The 15828-nt window shown below is 33.9% G+C and overlaps 2 protein-coding genes across 9 annotated transcripts in view; both read left to right on the forward strand.

The window, feature by feature from the left end:
* Positions 1-21: 21 nt before the first annotated feature.
* On the forward strand, positions 22-1623 carry LOC129805372 (protein AAR2 homolog). Its single transcript, XM_055853256.1, has one exon. The coding sequence runs from the start codon at positions 463-465 to the stop codon at positions 1567-1569; it is 1107 nt and encodes a 368-aa protein (XP_055709231.1). The 5' UTR covers positions 22-462; the 3' UTR covers positions 1570-1623.
* Positions 1624-1692: 69 nt separating this feature from the next.
* Positions 1693-15828, forward strand: part of LOC129804613 (myotubularin-related protein 4) — a 50161-nt gene continuing 36025 nt past the window's right edge. For 2 of the 8 annotated variants that reach the window (XM_055852106.1, XM_055852166.1), the window contains exon 1: positions 1693-2235. In XM_055852106.1, coding sequence (XP_055708081.1) covers positions 2129-2235 — 107 coding nt within the window. In that variant the 5' untranslated portion in view covers positions 1693-2128. Of the gene's footprint in view, positions 2236-7751; positions 7912-12193; positions 12338-15828 lie in introns of those variants that run through there. The other 6 variants (XM_055852144.1, XM_055852130.1, XM_055852115.1 and 3 more) reach the window with 6 other exon arrangements.

Below are 15828 nucleotides of genomic sequence, written 5' to 3' on the forward strand. Positions count from 1 at the left end.
TCCAAGTTATCCGTGATGTTTACTGTTTGCTGTCAGTCGGGCTGTGGACAGCATGTGTTTTTGTTTTGTTGAGAAATATGAAGACGGAAAAACAGAAAAAATCAAATTTTTCACCAAAATCTCAGAATAAAAATCGCAAAATTGACAGAAAGAACAACCCAAAAGGCAAGCAGGAAGGAAAACCCACGACCCAAGTGTTTTACGTGGTGAATCCACAAAAATTAAAAGCACTAACCACAAAAAAGGCAGCTGAGGAAAAACGTTTGAGAATCCAGGAGGAAAGGGAGAAGAGATCAAAGGAAATTGAGCAGAAGAAAAAGGCAAAGATCCAGAGAAATAGACAATTGAGCCAGAAGACAAAACGAGGTCAGCCTGTTATGAAAAACCAAATTGAGTTCCTGCTCAATAAGATTCAGTCAAAAATCTCCCAGGAATAAAAAGAGAATATCCTCTGTCAGCAAAATGGACCAGAAGACGGCTCTGCATAGATTTCATCATGGGGCTTTCCTGATAATTGCAGGGGTACCCCCAAAAACGGAGTTTGGAATCGATTGTAGCAAATTTGTGATTGCAGAAAAATTTCGGGGAGTCAAGATGATTCCGCCGGGGCCACATTTTGTCTACTGCGCTTCAGTGGGACCTTTTGGAGACACTGCCCCAAGAGTGGGATTCATGCACTGCTTCAGAGAACGGGAGATTGTAATTAGGGAATGGGATGCGGAAACAGAGGAATTAAGAATTCGCACAAAGGGCGATCCTGAGGTCGAGAAACAATTCATCCAAGAGAATATCCGAGAATTTGATGAACTTCTGGCTCCCTACGACTACGACAGTCTCCCCAAATGGCACAATCTCACCACCTACGTAACAGCTGAGACTGTGTTAAATCTTTCACCGAGTTGTGGAATCATTCGAACCTGTGCAGATCTTCTGTCCTGTTCAAATGACGATAGACCAAGAGGAGGTGGTACTTGCAGCCAATCCACAAGCCCAAAATCCCACAAAATCGACTTGCTCTTTGACGAAGACAATCTCCTGCCGCAACTTAAGCCAATCCCTGGAACAGCACCAAATTTCACAAAGATTCCTCCGAGATTTTGCAAAGAAGCCTCTCCTGCAGAGATCACCAGCAGCTTCATGGATTCCATTGTGGCTTTAGATAAACTGATGGGGTCCTTTTCGACCCAGGAAAGTCTCCTGGCTGAGATACAGTTTTCCTTTGCTCTATTTGTGGCTGGATGTTCAACTGATGGACTTGCTCATTGGCGAAAAATCCTTGCAATAATCTGCAATACAGAAGAAGGGATCCAGAAATACAAGGATTTCTATAGGAAATTTCTATTATGTGTTCAGTATCAGCTCCCGCATCTGCCTGTAGAAGTTATGCAGCCCTCATCAGAGAACACCGTTTACCAGGATGTCCGGAAACTCGTGGCAAACTGTATCTTGGGCAAGGTTCGAGATGTGGATCATTTCAAGAGCTATTTGAGCGAAACGATGTTATGGACTTTTGAAGACATCTTCGAGGAGGATCCTGAAGATTTACCTGTTATAGTGGAATGTACATGACTCATTTTGTAAATTTTCCCTTAAACTGCAAAATAAAATTTCATCTCTGGATAATCCATTGTTTTTGTAGTGAAAATCGTAGCAAGATATAATTCCGCAAGGTGGCAGTAGCTTGTGACAGTTCATTGTTCGACGTGAATTTTTTTTGTGACGTTCGCGTTTTGTGTGCAGAAGTGAAAAAAGTGAATTTTCTAATGGACCTTTTACTATTTGTGTGAGATGTAAACTCACCAAAATAATGTGCATTGTGTACTATAGGATTCAATAGTGAAATTGCAATTGCTATATCGATTGGTGAGTGGAAATCTGAGGCGCAGGAGTGAAAAATATTCTGCCCTGACGTACTCAGTTTTTTTTTCTTTGAGCCCCGAGAGCAAAAACACGGCCATGCAATTCGAAGGCAACACAAAAATTGTATGTTAGTATTTTCCACGTAGTTTTCCTACCATTCTCTTGTGTTCCCTGTGTTTGCCCAAGAGGCAGAGTGTCTGGGGGAAAAGTGCTAGTCATTCCCGGAAGAGAGGATTTGAGGGGATGGAGAGGAGTTCTGGTGAAACAGATGGACATTTTTGGAGTTACGCAACGTGAGTGGGAAAAAAGTGGCAGAAATATGGAACTCAGGGGCGGAGGCGCTCTTGCTGACCTGCACAACACTTCCATTTTCAGGTCATTGCGACTGTCTCTAAAATTTTCTCCATATCGCGTGAAAAATCATTGAAGAAAATGGAAAAACCAACTAAGTATTGCTTACTCCAAAAAAGTCTCGCGAAATTTTCTCTGTTTCCATTTTCACAATTCCCTTTATTTTGCGCGCGGGGCCAAGTGTAATTTTTCCTCAGCTGAGACTCTCTTTTTTCAGTATAGTCGAAAGATTTGGAAATTTGTGGTGGCAATATATTGCTTCGTCAGCAAATTTTCACTGCTGCTGACTCTCATGTATAATTCACTGTAATCGCGTTTTCGAGTGGCTTTTGGGGGTTTCTAAAATTTAACGCAAAGCTTAGAACACTCTCTTTAGTGTTTCACTCACACTCTGATGCGCTGGTCAGAGAGAGAGGAAGTCCCCAACTGCAGACACTGGCGCCTGGGCTGTTCACGTGATTCTTTTGTTAACCACACGCGAGGGCCATTGATTAGAGGTTTTTATCTTCGCGGTACGCTTGAATTCTCAGTGGACTAAATTTTGCAAAGACGAAATAGAAATGTCTATGACCTTGGAGATTGTTTTAGGAATTGAGGTCATTAGCATTCCCTAAAAATGGTATCTACTTTTTTTTGTGTCGTCCGCAAAAATTTGAATATGCTTTCTCTTATCTTTGAATTAAACCCAAACTTAAACGTGAAATTCTGTTCCTTCTTGTAACTGATAAGCTTAATTTTTTTTTATTTTGGAGAGACAATCTAATAACCTTATCTTCTCAGAATAAAAAAAATGTGTTGACATTTTTTTTTTAAATTATAATTATTCAATTATCAATGAAATATTTTTCAGTAACCAATTTAAGGGGTAATATAGAAATTAAAAACGAGACTTTAATTTAAAGAACAATACTTTTTTTATATCTAAACCCTATCTTTAAACCCTTTTAACATTAACTTTAGATTTGTTTGACCATTCTTAATTGGAATAAAAACTTTGTTTCTCTATTGAAGAAAAAAACTTATAATATTAAATTATTTTTAAATTTGTATTACTTCAACCCTTAACAAAAGATTTATTCGCCCTTAAGACCTCTACACATTGGAAGCAATTTTCGTCAAAAATAGTAGTTTTGACAGAATTTTGACGTTTCCACCAACAGCAGTGCGGACAAATTTCTTCAAAAAAGCCATTTTTGACGAAAATTGCTCCCAATGTGTAATCCCAATGTAAGTAATCGAAAACTCTCTTCAAATCCCGTTATTATGTCTCGCCTGAGACAAGATTGGGGGGGGGGGTGGTAGGCTTTTCGGTATGGCTTTAATTAACACTCTTCTTTAGATATTATTTAGAGTTTTTTACGCTAAGATTTGAACGATAGGACTTAATTCAGAATTCGATTTTTCACGAACATAAATGGCAAACGAATTACTAATTCTGATTATACTTAGTGCCTTGACAGACCTGAGGATTAGCCGAGAGACGGCTTAGGCGGTCTTCAGACTAGAGGTTTAGCCTAGTTTCCAAAGGTCTCAAAATCATGAATAGCGAGCAATTTTATTGCTTTTTGAGAATCTAATAGGTCACTTATCTTTAATAATCCAATCTTAAGTTAAATTAAAAAAAAATCGTGATTGATAAGAAATTAGAGCAGTTAAGCCATATGGCTAAGTCTTAGGTCTGAAGCCCGTATTAGCGTAATTATATAAGAAATAATGGTCGAACTACATTTCCATAATTTTCCACGAAGTCGTCTCTCGGCTTAAGTCGTAAGTGTGTCTAGGGCTTTGCATACAGTGTCGGCCATAACTTTCTTGACAAATCTCTGTTCGAGAAACCAGTTGGAAAAAATACAGAAAAAATTTCAGTACCTAAATTATAAGGTATAACAAAAAAAAACATTATTTTAATTTTCTTTATCATCGCTTTTATATTGACTATTTTAAATTTTACAAATGTGCAAATCTACCATTTGTTTTTCAAAGGACATAACTTCTTAATATAACCGTGTTAAAAGAAGTTAGTTTCACGTATTTCACCATTTGGAATAAGTTTTACAAATGTGTTAAGAAACTTATGGTCAATGAAAAATGCTCAACTTCGGGAGAACAGTTATTTTTGATGTGAAATAAAATTGATTCATATTTTTAATAGATAAATAACATTTATGGATTACAAGTAACTCATTTAGAACAAGAAAAGTTTTAAAATGTTATTTTCTCTATTTTTTCACCTGGCTTCTTGAACATAGGTTTGTCAAGAAACTTATGGCCGACACTGTGTGAATACTGTCAAAAAAATACGTTTTTTTTTCTTTTTTGTTAAGAACCGTATTACTTATATGAGTCCCGCGACTTACTTACGGAGCTTAGCCAGTATAATTTCTTAATAAGCAAGATCTGCGCGTAAATTTTGATTTTGCATTGTATTAAGATAATTGTTCCTAAGAGCAGGTTCTCAAAAATCACTGCAATTGCTTTTATTTTAAGAATATCAGATCTTCTAAAACTGGGTTAAACTTATAGTTTTACTCCATTTCCATACGCATTATACTATATATAGAAGGACACTTTATTTTTTCTTATATCTTTTCGATGAATAATGAAGAATTTAAATAGGCGTTTATGAGGCGCATTTGGTCGAAAGTTTCCTGGACATTTATGAATCCCGCCCGGGGAAAGAAAACTGAATGTGGGAATGGGGACATTTTCACATGTGAACAAACGTAAATAGTAATATTATTATCCTGAATCATCCTGAATGAAAAAATCCTGAAGCGAGGAAAACACATTCAAATTGCGGACAGGCGTTCTTGGCGGTCTACAAGGTACCTAGCGAGGTTTTCCAATACGGATTATGATATTGTAATAGAATTTACGTTGTAATACGAATAGTGGTCCTCAGACTAGAGACTAAAGGTTTAATTCGGTTCCCGAAGATATCATAATCTTAAATGGCAGCTATTTTTTTTTAGATTTTCAAAGTTAATGGATAATTTATCTTTAATATTCCAACCCTGAGTCATTTTTTTCAATAAATCTTAACTGATCAGAAATTACAAAAGTTAAACCATAAATATAAGCCTTGGGTCTGAAACCCAGTGTGCCAAATTTCGGCATAGTTGCATGCAAGCGCCAAAGTCTCAAGTTTGAAATGTATTTCTAATACAATTTTTTGTTATTTCTTTATAAGGAGTTTTGCTTGGAACCTTTGTAGACAGTTTATCTTCTTTATTTACTTTAAAATAGTTCTTAACTCTTTCGCGTCCCACTTTTATTCAGCAGATGAATTCATGCAAAATTGAGTTTTTCCTAATGCTTTATGATCAAATATAATAGTTCAGAGAGGAAAAAAATTTTCCATTGCGTGAAAACTCGGAAAACCCCCGGGTCATATATGACCCTGTTGTCCTCAAGGGAAGTGTATTTACCATTTTCAAAATCTATATCACGGGCTTTTTAAGAGTTTTTTTGCTTGAAGTTACTAATTTGGCCAAAACCATGGCAAACTGGATTGTCTTGATGAACACTGTACTCCTGGTGTTCAAGGAATCTTCCTGGTAATCCCTTGAACAGTCACTGTCACAATATTTTGAGTGGTATTTGGCAAAAATAAACTTATCCACATATTTATTTACACACAATACAATTGCACAACATGAGACGCTTGCAGAATACTCTAAAATATTGCAAAATATGTTATAATTCATCATATATAAGATGAAATGTCCAGGAGCAAGATGTCCCACCTGCATTTCACAAAGAAAAACAATGTCCCAACTACATTTCGCTGCAGGTTTGGGACGAAAACACTGCTACCCTTGGGGACTATAGGGTCATATATGACCCGGAAAATTCTACACGGCTTTTCTGGAAAATTGAAAGTAGTTTATTATATCAAAATATGCAATACACAATCTTTGGATATTCTATTTTGTATTTCTAAAGAACTTTTTGCTGAAAAAAATATATGAATATAAAAAATTTTGAAAAAGAAATGTCATTTCACAAAGTTCGAAATTCGTGATTTTTGATCTCAAATATTTTCTTTTCCTGAATATCTGGAATCTTGAGAAAATTAGCCAAGAATCTTACATCCTTCTATTATGATGTCGTGCACAAACCGATAGATTTCAATTAATGTAAATAGTCAAAAGAAATTGTTTTTTCCCCGGGTCATATATGACCCTAATGACGCGAAAGAGTTAATACATTTTAAAATGAATAAAAATGTAGACATAGCTTTGGTGCCCTATTTCGGCCACCTTTATTCTCATAGTTCCTTGCCCTTCGGGAATTCTTCCAATGTCTTTTTCACGTCATCTCGTTTGTCAAAGCCACATTTTTTGTTATTCTTTTGCATTGTATAATCTCTTGTAAAAACTAAAAAATCATGGAAATTCGAGGAATAAAAACGGTAGCCGGAATTGCAAGCTGACCGGAATTTGGCATATTTACCCTAACTCGATATGATAAATAAAAATTAATTTTAGGGGTTTTTATGAAACAAAACTTGAGTTTAATATTACCCCAAAAGCTAATAACATTCGAAAAATATTTTTGACTACTTCTTATGCCCAACGCACAATAATTTTTGTTAGTAAACATGTTTTCAAATTTTTCTATGAGAATAAGCGAGATTACTATATCTCGGTTTCATTCACTCTCACAGAAATGTCAAAAACATATTCACAAAACAAATTTTATTGTGCGCTGGTCATTAAAAGGCGATTTTTCAATTGATTACAATATCAGTACAGCTTTATAAATTAAATATTTGATAAAAGTTGTAGTGTTTTTCTCAAAAATGTCACCAAGAATTTTTGGGGGAGTCCCAAACGAAAAAAAAAGATTCCTAAAAGCGCTTAGATGAGATGAAAAGAAGTTAAAAGATAGTGAGGCGTATAGAATAAAATAATTACAGCTGCAATCACGCAAATGTATTATTGTTTACGTTCTATAAATAGCACTCATATAGACAACCATTCAATAATATTACTTTTAGTTCTGTGTGTGTTGGTGGCTATAAAACATCTTTTCTCTTTTTTTTTATATTCGCTATACAAACCAAAGCTCTCCACTCTATTTTCATCAAAAGACTCGCGGTATACGGTGGAGATTGTCGTCTTTGAAGGAAACAGCGTGTGTTTGTGTCTTGAGAGTTTTAAAACGGGCGTTAGTGTGAATTTTTTAGCATATTGGATGGATGAGAAGTTGGAAAAAAGACACTTTTTCGTGATGCTGTATTAACATTATAATAGTGGGGGATACAGTGAAATCTCTTAAAGTGGTGGCTTTTTTCGGATGGTAAAAGTCTCTACGTATGCAGTGGAGGGAAACGAGTTTCAAAAGTACTTTTTGCGCTCCACATGAGATAATGAATGTCGGCAAAATCGGCGTCTCCACACTCCAACATTTTATTTTTCGTTTATATACATATATTTATCATCGCAAGTGCCACATCATTATTGTACATTTTATAACTAATACAGTGCAAGATCTGAAGGTTGTTTTCAATATTGGACATGAGTGAGAAAGTGTCTCTTTTTCTTCTGAAGAAGAAAAAGTCCAATTTTCTCGCCGGTTTTCTACTTCAAAATCATCAAGAATAGATATTATGATGATGTGTGTTTGTTGAAAATTGTGTCTGGCGGAAAAAAAAGAGAAAAATAAAACCATCTCTCCTGACCTTGACCCTTTTAGGTGACACGAAGGTTTTACCATGTTAGCAGTGTTGATTGTGTCTCTCATAAATGGAGATGAAATTGTGTGAGGTGTGCGTTCTTGATATGTGTTGTGTTACCTTTTTTTTCTCTAGTTGTGATTCGCACATAAACGAGCTAAATATATACATATTTACATATCTATGTCTCAGAAGGAAATTAATCGAAAAATGTCTCATTCTTTAAGTGCCCCAAGCAATTATTTCTCTATTTAGTTCACAGACTGCTCCATGCACGCGATGACCTAATTTTCCCTACTTCAGGACAACTAACTCCATCCTAACCCTTCAGGGAGGGTGTTCTTTTCAATAAATCCATATGTGAACTTGCAACGTAATACTTTTATTCACAATTTTATATTTTTCAACTGCTTCACTTAATAAAAAATAGAAAATGTATGTCATACCTGCCTTCCTACTACCATAGTTTTATTATTTCTTTTTTTTTTTTTAATTTAATTTATACTTCATAGAAACTGTTTTTGTATTTAATTAAACTAAATGCAATTGCGGCTTCAATATATTTAACAGAGATAATATTTTCGTTAGATGCAATTCCAATTGAACCATAATTGAAGAAAACTCACGCTACTTTGTAATATATATTTTTTTATTATATCAATCAATTTGAAATGTTGAAACACGCCCATTTGTAAGCGCTTCACAGATTTCCATCCTCTTCAATGTTGTAGGATATCAAAACTTCATAAATGAATTAGTTGAAATAATAAATGATTTTATTCACAGTTTCATATTGGATTCTTTTGTGGGATGTTATGTTAAATTATTCTTATAAACAATATTATATGATGAACAAAAATTTTAACCCTTTAAGGACGATTGGAACACCGTTGTCCCAATTTTTTTACTGCTCGAACTAAAACAGAGCAGTTATGTTATATAATCGTCTTTTTTTTCAACTGCTCACCGTCATAGAGCTTAAACGGTAAAAGATATCGACTTTCGGTCTTCGACGACGCCCAATAAAAAGATAATATTTCCATACGTTTTTTTTCTTTTCCCTCCATTCTCTCCAAAACCATGTTTTTTTGGTTTTTCTCAGAATTGGCCCAAGCTTTTTCAATGATTTTCGGATATGTTTTAGAGGTAGTTCAAGCGAACATTTCGACCAAACATATGTATGACCGGAAAATTCGCCATTTTAATTATTCAAGATCAAAAGTCAATCACTTTGGATGGTCCATTTTTCAACCGATTTAGTTGAATTTAGATTTTTTTGGACAGGATTGAAATTTCAAACCCGGCTACATCGGTCTTCAGCGGTAATGAATCGGTTAAGTAACGAATTTTTTTTATTTTCAAATGCTTTTATGATTTATGATTCAATTTGATCTCCAGTAGATCAGTAAGCACCAAAAGATTATGCGAAAAACTAATTCACGGAGAGCTCGTGAGAACGAGCATTCCGCAAAGCTGGGACGCTTTGCCATCTCTTTTTCTTACGGCCTTCCAAAGTTATGTTTTGCTCTAAGAAGTCAGAAAAAAGTGATTTTTCTGACTCCCAATTTTTGATCTTCTCATCCTTAACACTACAACTAACAAGACCGATCAAATTGACCGGTTTGAAAACTTTTTAAAAGTAGGGTGGAGTCTACACTTATGGATGTTATACACTTATGGATAGCGTGCAAGAATCTTAAGTTCTTACGTAAAACAGATTTCGAAAAGTTATAAAATTATTAGTTTATGATGTAATTAACATTTTTTTTTTACTTTTCGAAACTGTTTAATGTAATAACTCAAGATTTTTGTGTTGTCCATAAGTGTGTATAACATCCATAAGTGTAGACTCCACCCTAACATATATTTAAGCGGTACAATGTTACTATCAAACTTTATGAACTTCTTATAATATGCATGTAATATATTTTTCAGTGTTTAAATTTTAATTTCTTCCTCTTTTCCAAGAAATTTTTTTTGAGTATCCTACCTACCGTAGTCTGTCATTTGACAGAGAGCGCTAGGAAAATCCACCAAAACCGGTCGGTAGGTTTCGTGTTAAAGGATTAAGAGTTGTATAAAGTTAAAAAAAATCCTTTTTATATAGGGGAAACTGGGGCAGCACCAAACAGGGGTACCATCATACACTAATAATATAATAATGGTGGCACAACGTTCCATAGAGGAACTACACTAAGAAAAAAAAAGGCTGCGATTAACTTTTTTTCGTCATAACTTTAACACTTTTGGGTGTAAAAATATATCAACATTTTTTAATGTTAATTTTACACCTTTTAAGGGTAAAATCAACATGAAAGAAGGGTAACTTTAACTCATAATACACCTAAAAAGGGTAATATTTACACCGTTTTCGGATCAATATTGCAGGGTAAAATTAACATTTCTGGAATGTTATTTTAACTTTTTCGGATTTCTCTCAGTGTAGGTCTTCCCCCAAGGGGTGTTCAGGACATCCATTATTATTTTTTCTTATACAGGGATGGGGTTGTCAGACCCATGCGCCATGGAATCAAGTCCAGTGAAGCTCACTGGATGCAATTCTAACACCTTTAACGCCACCAAACACTGCGATTTTTAAATAGGTATAAGATTTTAGAGAATAAGACTTATACGAAATCATAGATACTATAAGATGCTTGTCCAGCAAAAAAAATGATCCACATAGTTTAAGTTGTTTAGAAATGAGAATCTTTTTTTCATCGAATTGTGAGCTTTTGATAATTTTTAATCATTTATAAATAAACGACACAGAATACCTTTGGTTTTGTAAACAAATTTTTGGAACTGAATTTAAGAGTAAACGAGATCACTCACTAGTTACTAGATTTCACTATCCTCATTCCAATATCCAACACATGTTTTATAAAGACCTCTGCACATTAACCTTTAAGTTTACATAAAAAAAACAATTCATAATACCTATTTGTGACTAATGATACTTTATTAAATATCAAAATTTATTCCCAGAATCAATTTATCTCATTAATCTTACACAATTCTCAGTAATCAACGAAAGTATCAAATTAGAAGGACATAAACTAGAAGAGCGTTATGGCAGTTTCAGGAATATTTAACTAATTAGAAGACCTTTAGAAGATGATGATAATTAATCATTGAATTCTTGTCTTAACTCTAAATTACAAAGTTTTAAATCTAATAGTAATCTTCTTTTCTTGTTAATTTAAATCATATGGGGAACGTGCTTTAAAGAAGCTTTTTTTTTAATTTCAAGAGAAGTCAAGTTGAGTTATATGTACTACATTAATTCAAACTACATTAATTCAAAACTGTTTTACTAAATAAAATAATTTGTGGAAAAATTTATAATATCCCAAAATTTTAAATTGTGATAAATAAATTGATTTTAGTTTTATGCGTAGAAAGGATTAGTCAATGCAATTTGTGCTTAACGTAATGACAACACAAACTTAGAATAATTGTTTGGAACATTATTTTTCATAGCTTTCAGGATGTAATTGAAATTAGTTGACACATTATACGCGATATTAATTTAAGCTATGGGAATATTTGATATATTTAAAAATCTATATGCTATTAACAACAGTCAGGAAATTAAGATTAGAATGTTTTTCTTTTTACCAAGAACAACTGGCACAAAATTGGTGATATGTACGATAGAAAAGCCACTTTTGGTGCTGCTTGCCTAATAAGGATAATACTGTATAGATCGAATTGCGATGCAAAAAAAAAAGAAAACGAAGTCAAGATTATTTCATGGAAATGTTTTCACTGTGATACAAAATAATATATAAAATGTGGGAGACAGAGAGAAAAATAAATAATTTTATGTAGGTCAATTTGCCGATGGTATAACATTCTCTTCTCATTTGGTATACATTAAATAATTGTGAGTTTAAATACGAGAAGCACAGTAAATTGTGCAGTGTTGACAATATTATATTGTAACAATTTTTCCACAAAAGAGATTATCTATTAAGATAGCATTTTTGTACTGCGATGTGCAAAAAAAATGTATGTATTTATTTTGGAAGGTGATGTTTTAAATTAAATACCTCTGATGTTGACTTTGTGTTGTAAAGCACATTGCATTATAATTGTGATGATGTCTTAAATGTAATCTTATCGAATTGTGGTTATAAATTTTTTTTCCGGCGTGCAACATTTGAGGTCTGACAGAGATATTAAATGTATGATAAAAGTGGCGGTATTTTTGGCATGACGACTGATAAAATTTGTGCGGTTATCAATTTTAAAATTGGTGGGAAAAGAAAGTCTGCGATGTATCAAAGCAATTGTCGCTCACAGTATATTGGTTCTGGTGGTTAGAAGTTGGTCTTCTCTTGTTGTTGTTTTGCTCAATGGTTTGTTTATAACACAGTTGTATATAATTTTCATGTATAACACTATCATTTGGTCGCGTCTTCGGCATTTTTATCGATTCAGGTAACACACTCTTTTTCAAATTGTCTGTGGTGTGAATAATGAAATGGCATTGGATAGAATTGGAATTCTCTATAGTAGATAGACATTGTTGCTGTTTTGAATAATATCCACTGTTGATCTGAAAGTCAAAAGTCTAGTCGAGAGATGAGCTCTTGGCACTAAAAGCGAGAGAGAAAGAGATTTTAATTTTAAATGCTTGGGGTTGTTGTGTTTGGAATTAAAAATGAACAGTTTATACCTGCGTTGAGAGTTTGCAGTAAGAAAAAAAAAGAATCTATTTCTGGCTTCGCAATAATCAAGCGCACAATTTTAATTCACTTTATCAATTATCAAACCACCACCGGTTACTTCAACTAATCCCCATTCTTGTGTAGTCAAAGTGTTTATATATTTTTCTTTTCAATTTACAATCATTATCAGGCGGTATTTACCAGTTATCAGTTGATTGTAGCAAAGTAACATACGATCAGCTGACGACTGGTTATTATAAATGCTAAATAGGGGAAACTGGGGTACCACCAAACACTTTTGAAAAATGCGATTTTGACTGAATTTCCTAAGAAAACTGTGAATTTTAGAAATATGTTGCTTACCCCATGTTATACTCTTGGGTATAGGCTGCATATTAATGTATACAAGGATGATGTGAAGCACTTCAATTTTCCGTAAAAAGGAAAATTGTATCACCATGCATTTTTCGCTTTTTTCCAACCACCCGGGGTACCAATAAACACTTTCTGGGGCACCAAAAAACACCTGTTTTTCTCACCCATTGAAGTTATTTTGGGCATTCACCACAATTCCTAATTATAAAGAATGTATTGAAAATGTAAATAATTCTCAAAAAAGCACTGCAAAATTTAGAATTAGTGACCAAAATAGCAAAAAACTAAAGCACTGCACACCGAACATATTTGTCAATAGATTTTTCATCATTTTGACAACATTCCACTTCTGACTGGAAAGCAGCGCCACTAAAATCGTGGCAAACACTATACCTAAAGTTCAAATTTTACGCGCTCTTCTTATTATTTGTAATAAAATCGAGAAATTATTCGTCAATCCTTGATTAAAATCACTTAAGAATCATTAAGAATCATTTAATGCAAAATTGGATTCTTGAAACTATATTTCTCTTGAGTCTTGAATGAAAATCCCATGAATAGATATAAATTTCTGAAATCAAACAAAGAGGGAGATGAAGAGTAAGAAAGATAAGAGGAAAAATTTTGCCATTCAAGCTACGCTCGCGACATCTGTAATTGTGAGAAATTTGCCTGTTTGTTGGTGCCCCAAACTCTGTTTTGTGATGGATTTTATATTCTTTTAAAAAAATGTGAACATTAATTTCTTTAGTAGATACATAAATATTATCCCAAAACATGTAGGAAAGTACTGGTGTAGTGAAATTTGATGTAACTTATTTCAGTTTTATTTTCCAGGTAGATATATAAATGACTAAAATTATCAAAATCTCACAATTTTGCGAAAAAAGATTCTTATTTCTGAACTACTTGAATTATGTGGATCATTCTTTCTCTGGACAAGCATCCCTATAGTATCTATGATTTCATGTAAGTCTCATTCTCTGAAGTCTTATACCTATTGAAAAAATCGCAGTGTTTGGTGGTACCCCTGTTTGGTGGTGCCCCAGTTTCCCCTACCCTCTTCTTCACTAAATAAATCAACAAACTGTATTTGTGTTGTAAGTTCAATAAGCGAAAAACCGATTGACTTGCAAATGGATGGTTTCTAACTTTTCTTTGCTCCAACTCTACAGAGTGAGAAAATTAGAATTCCTTTTTTGAATATTTACTAATTTTGAGTCGGTTTTCTCAAGGGATCTAAAAGCCAAACTGTTAGAGATAGCTATTTGGGGTCTTTGGATGACATCTCATCTTCCTTCCTTATCCGTACGATCTGGATTTTCAGATTCTTTAAAACCGGGAACACCAGGAATCAGGTCATATTCATTATTTTACTATTATCAATTAGTCAATTACAGAGGGATTGACTTTAGAAAGTTTGCTACTTCAGCATTGAAACGGGAGCAAGGAAGATTGAAATACTTTTGAATCATTCAGGCAGGACTGTAACTATATACCATTCTTAGTTTGAACCATTGCATTGATATAATGGAATTGCAAATGACCGAAATATGCAAAGTTAAATTTAAGTCAAAATCTCTCGTGAATTTAATTATAAAGAAATATAAACATACCTACGTATAATTAATTTAAAAATAAATAAATAAAACTAAAAACACTTTTATTTGTGGAATACGTTTCATCTAATGATTATTTTTTAACCGCAATTCGAGAAAGGGGAGGGGGATCAAGCTAACTAAGTCCAGTTATTTTCCCTTTTTCATTGAATATTTGAAAATGTAAAGGACATTTTCCAGATATCAATTTTAACTGCTCGAACTCAACGAGAGAACAATTTCTACAATCCAGTTTTTTTTTAACTTCTCACCATTCTGGGCTCCAAACGGTAAGAGATATTAACTGCCGTCTTCGGTGACCCCTCCCAGTCAACATTCTCTAACGAACTAACTTAACCGAATCATCCTCTCCACCCCTTCAATCCCCTCTAAAAACATGATATTTGAGTTGGACAATTCGGTAATAGCAACCAAAAATAAAAACTAAGTACTAGTTTTTATTTTTGGCTGCTGCACCAAATTGTCCAACTCATATAAACTACGGTCGTTATTTTTCAATTACACGATTTTTGATTTATCTCAAAATTAGCTTAGGGAATTTCGTTCCTTTCGGATATGTTTTGGAAATAGTCCAGGTGAAAATTTCGTCCCTAGACACTTTTCACCGGAAAAATGGCCTATTCAAAGTCAAGGGTCAATCACCCTAGAGGGCCTATTTTTCAACCGATGTGGTCTAAGTTGGATTTTTTTTGAAAAGTTATGAAATTCGAAACCCGACTGCATCAGTCATAAACGGTAATGAATCGAGAAAGTAGGGTGGAGTCACCATTTATGGACGTTATACACTTATAGACAGCGTGCAAAAATCTTGAAAAACCTAAAAAAAAAAGATTTCGAAAAATCAAAAAATTATTAGTTTTTGATGTGATTAACAATTTAGTGATTTTCCAAAATCTGTTTTAAATAAGAACTTGAAGCTGTCCATAAGTGACGACTCTACCCTAACGTTAATAGATCTATTTTGAAAAAATACTATTTTTCGCATTTTTTTGTCTTCTGGCCCGTATAAAATTCAAACGGTAAGAGTTATCGACTTTCGGTCTCAGGTAACCCTCCTGGCAATATCTCGAAACTAATCTTTGTCTTTTTAACCTCTCCCTTCAACCGTTTGCTATCCCCCTAAAACACATAAAAAGTGATGGTTTTCCAATTTTTTTTCAAATTGGCCTAAGCGATTACAATGATTTTCGGATATGTTTGGTTTTTAGTCCAGCTCAACATTTCGTCCTTACACTGAGAGAGAAATCCGAAAAAGTTAAAATAACAT

Source organism: Phlebotomus papatasi, chromosome 1, assembly GCF_024763615.1.
Source record: "Phlebotomus papatasi isolate M1 chromosome 1, Ppap_2.1, whole genome shotgun sequence".
NCBI classification, from domain to species: Eukaryota; Metazoa; Arthropoda; class Insecta; order Diptera; family Psychodidae; genus Phlebotomus; species Phlebotomus papatasi.

What these genes read in the sequence shown, in the direction of transcription:
- LOC129805372 (XM_055853256.1), top strand. Translation starts at nt 463, where the DNA reads ATGGACCAGAAGACGGCTCTGCATAGATTTCATCATGGGGCTTTCCTG.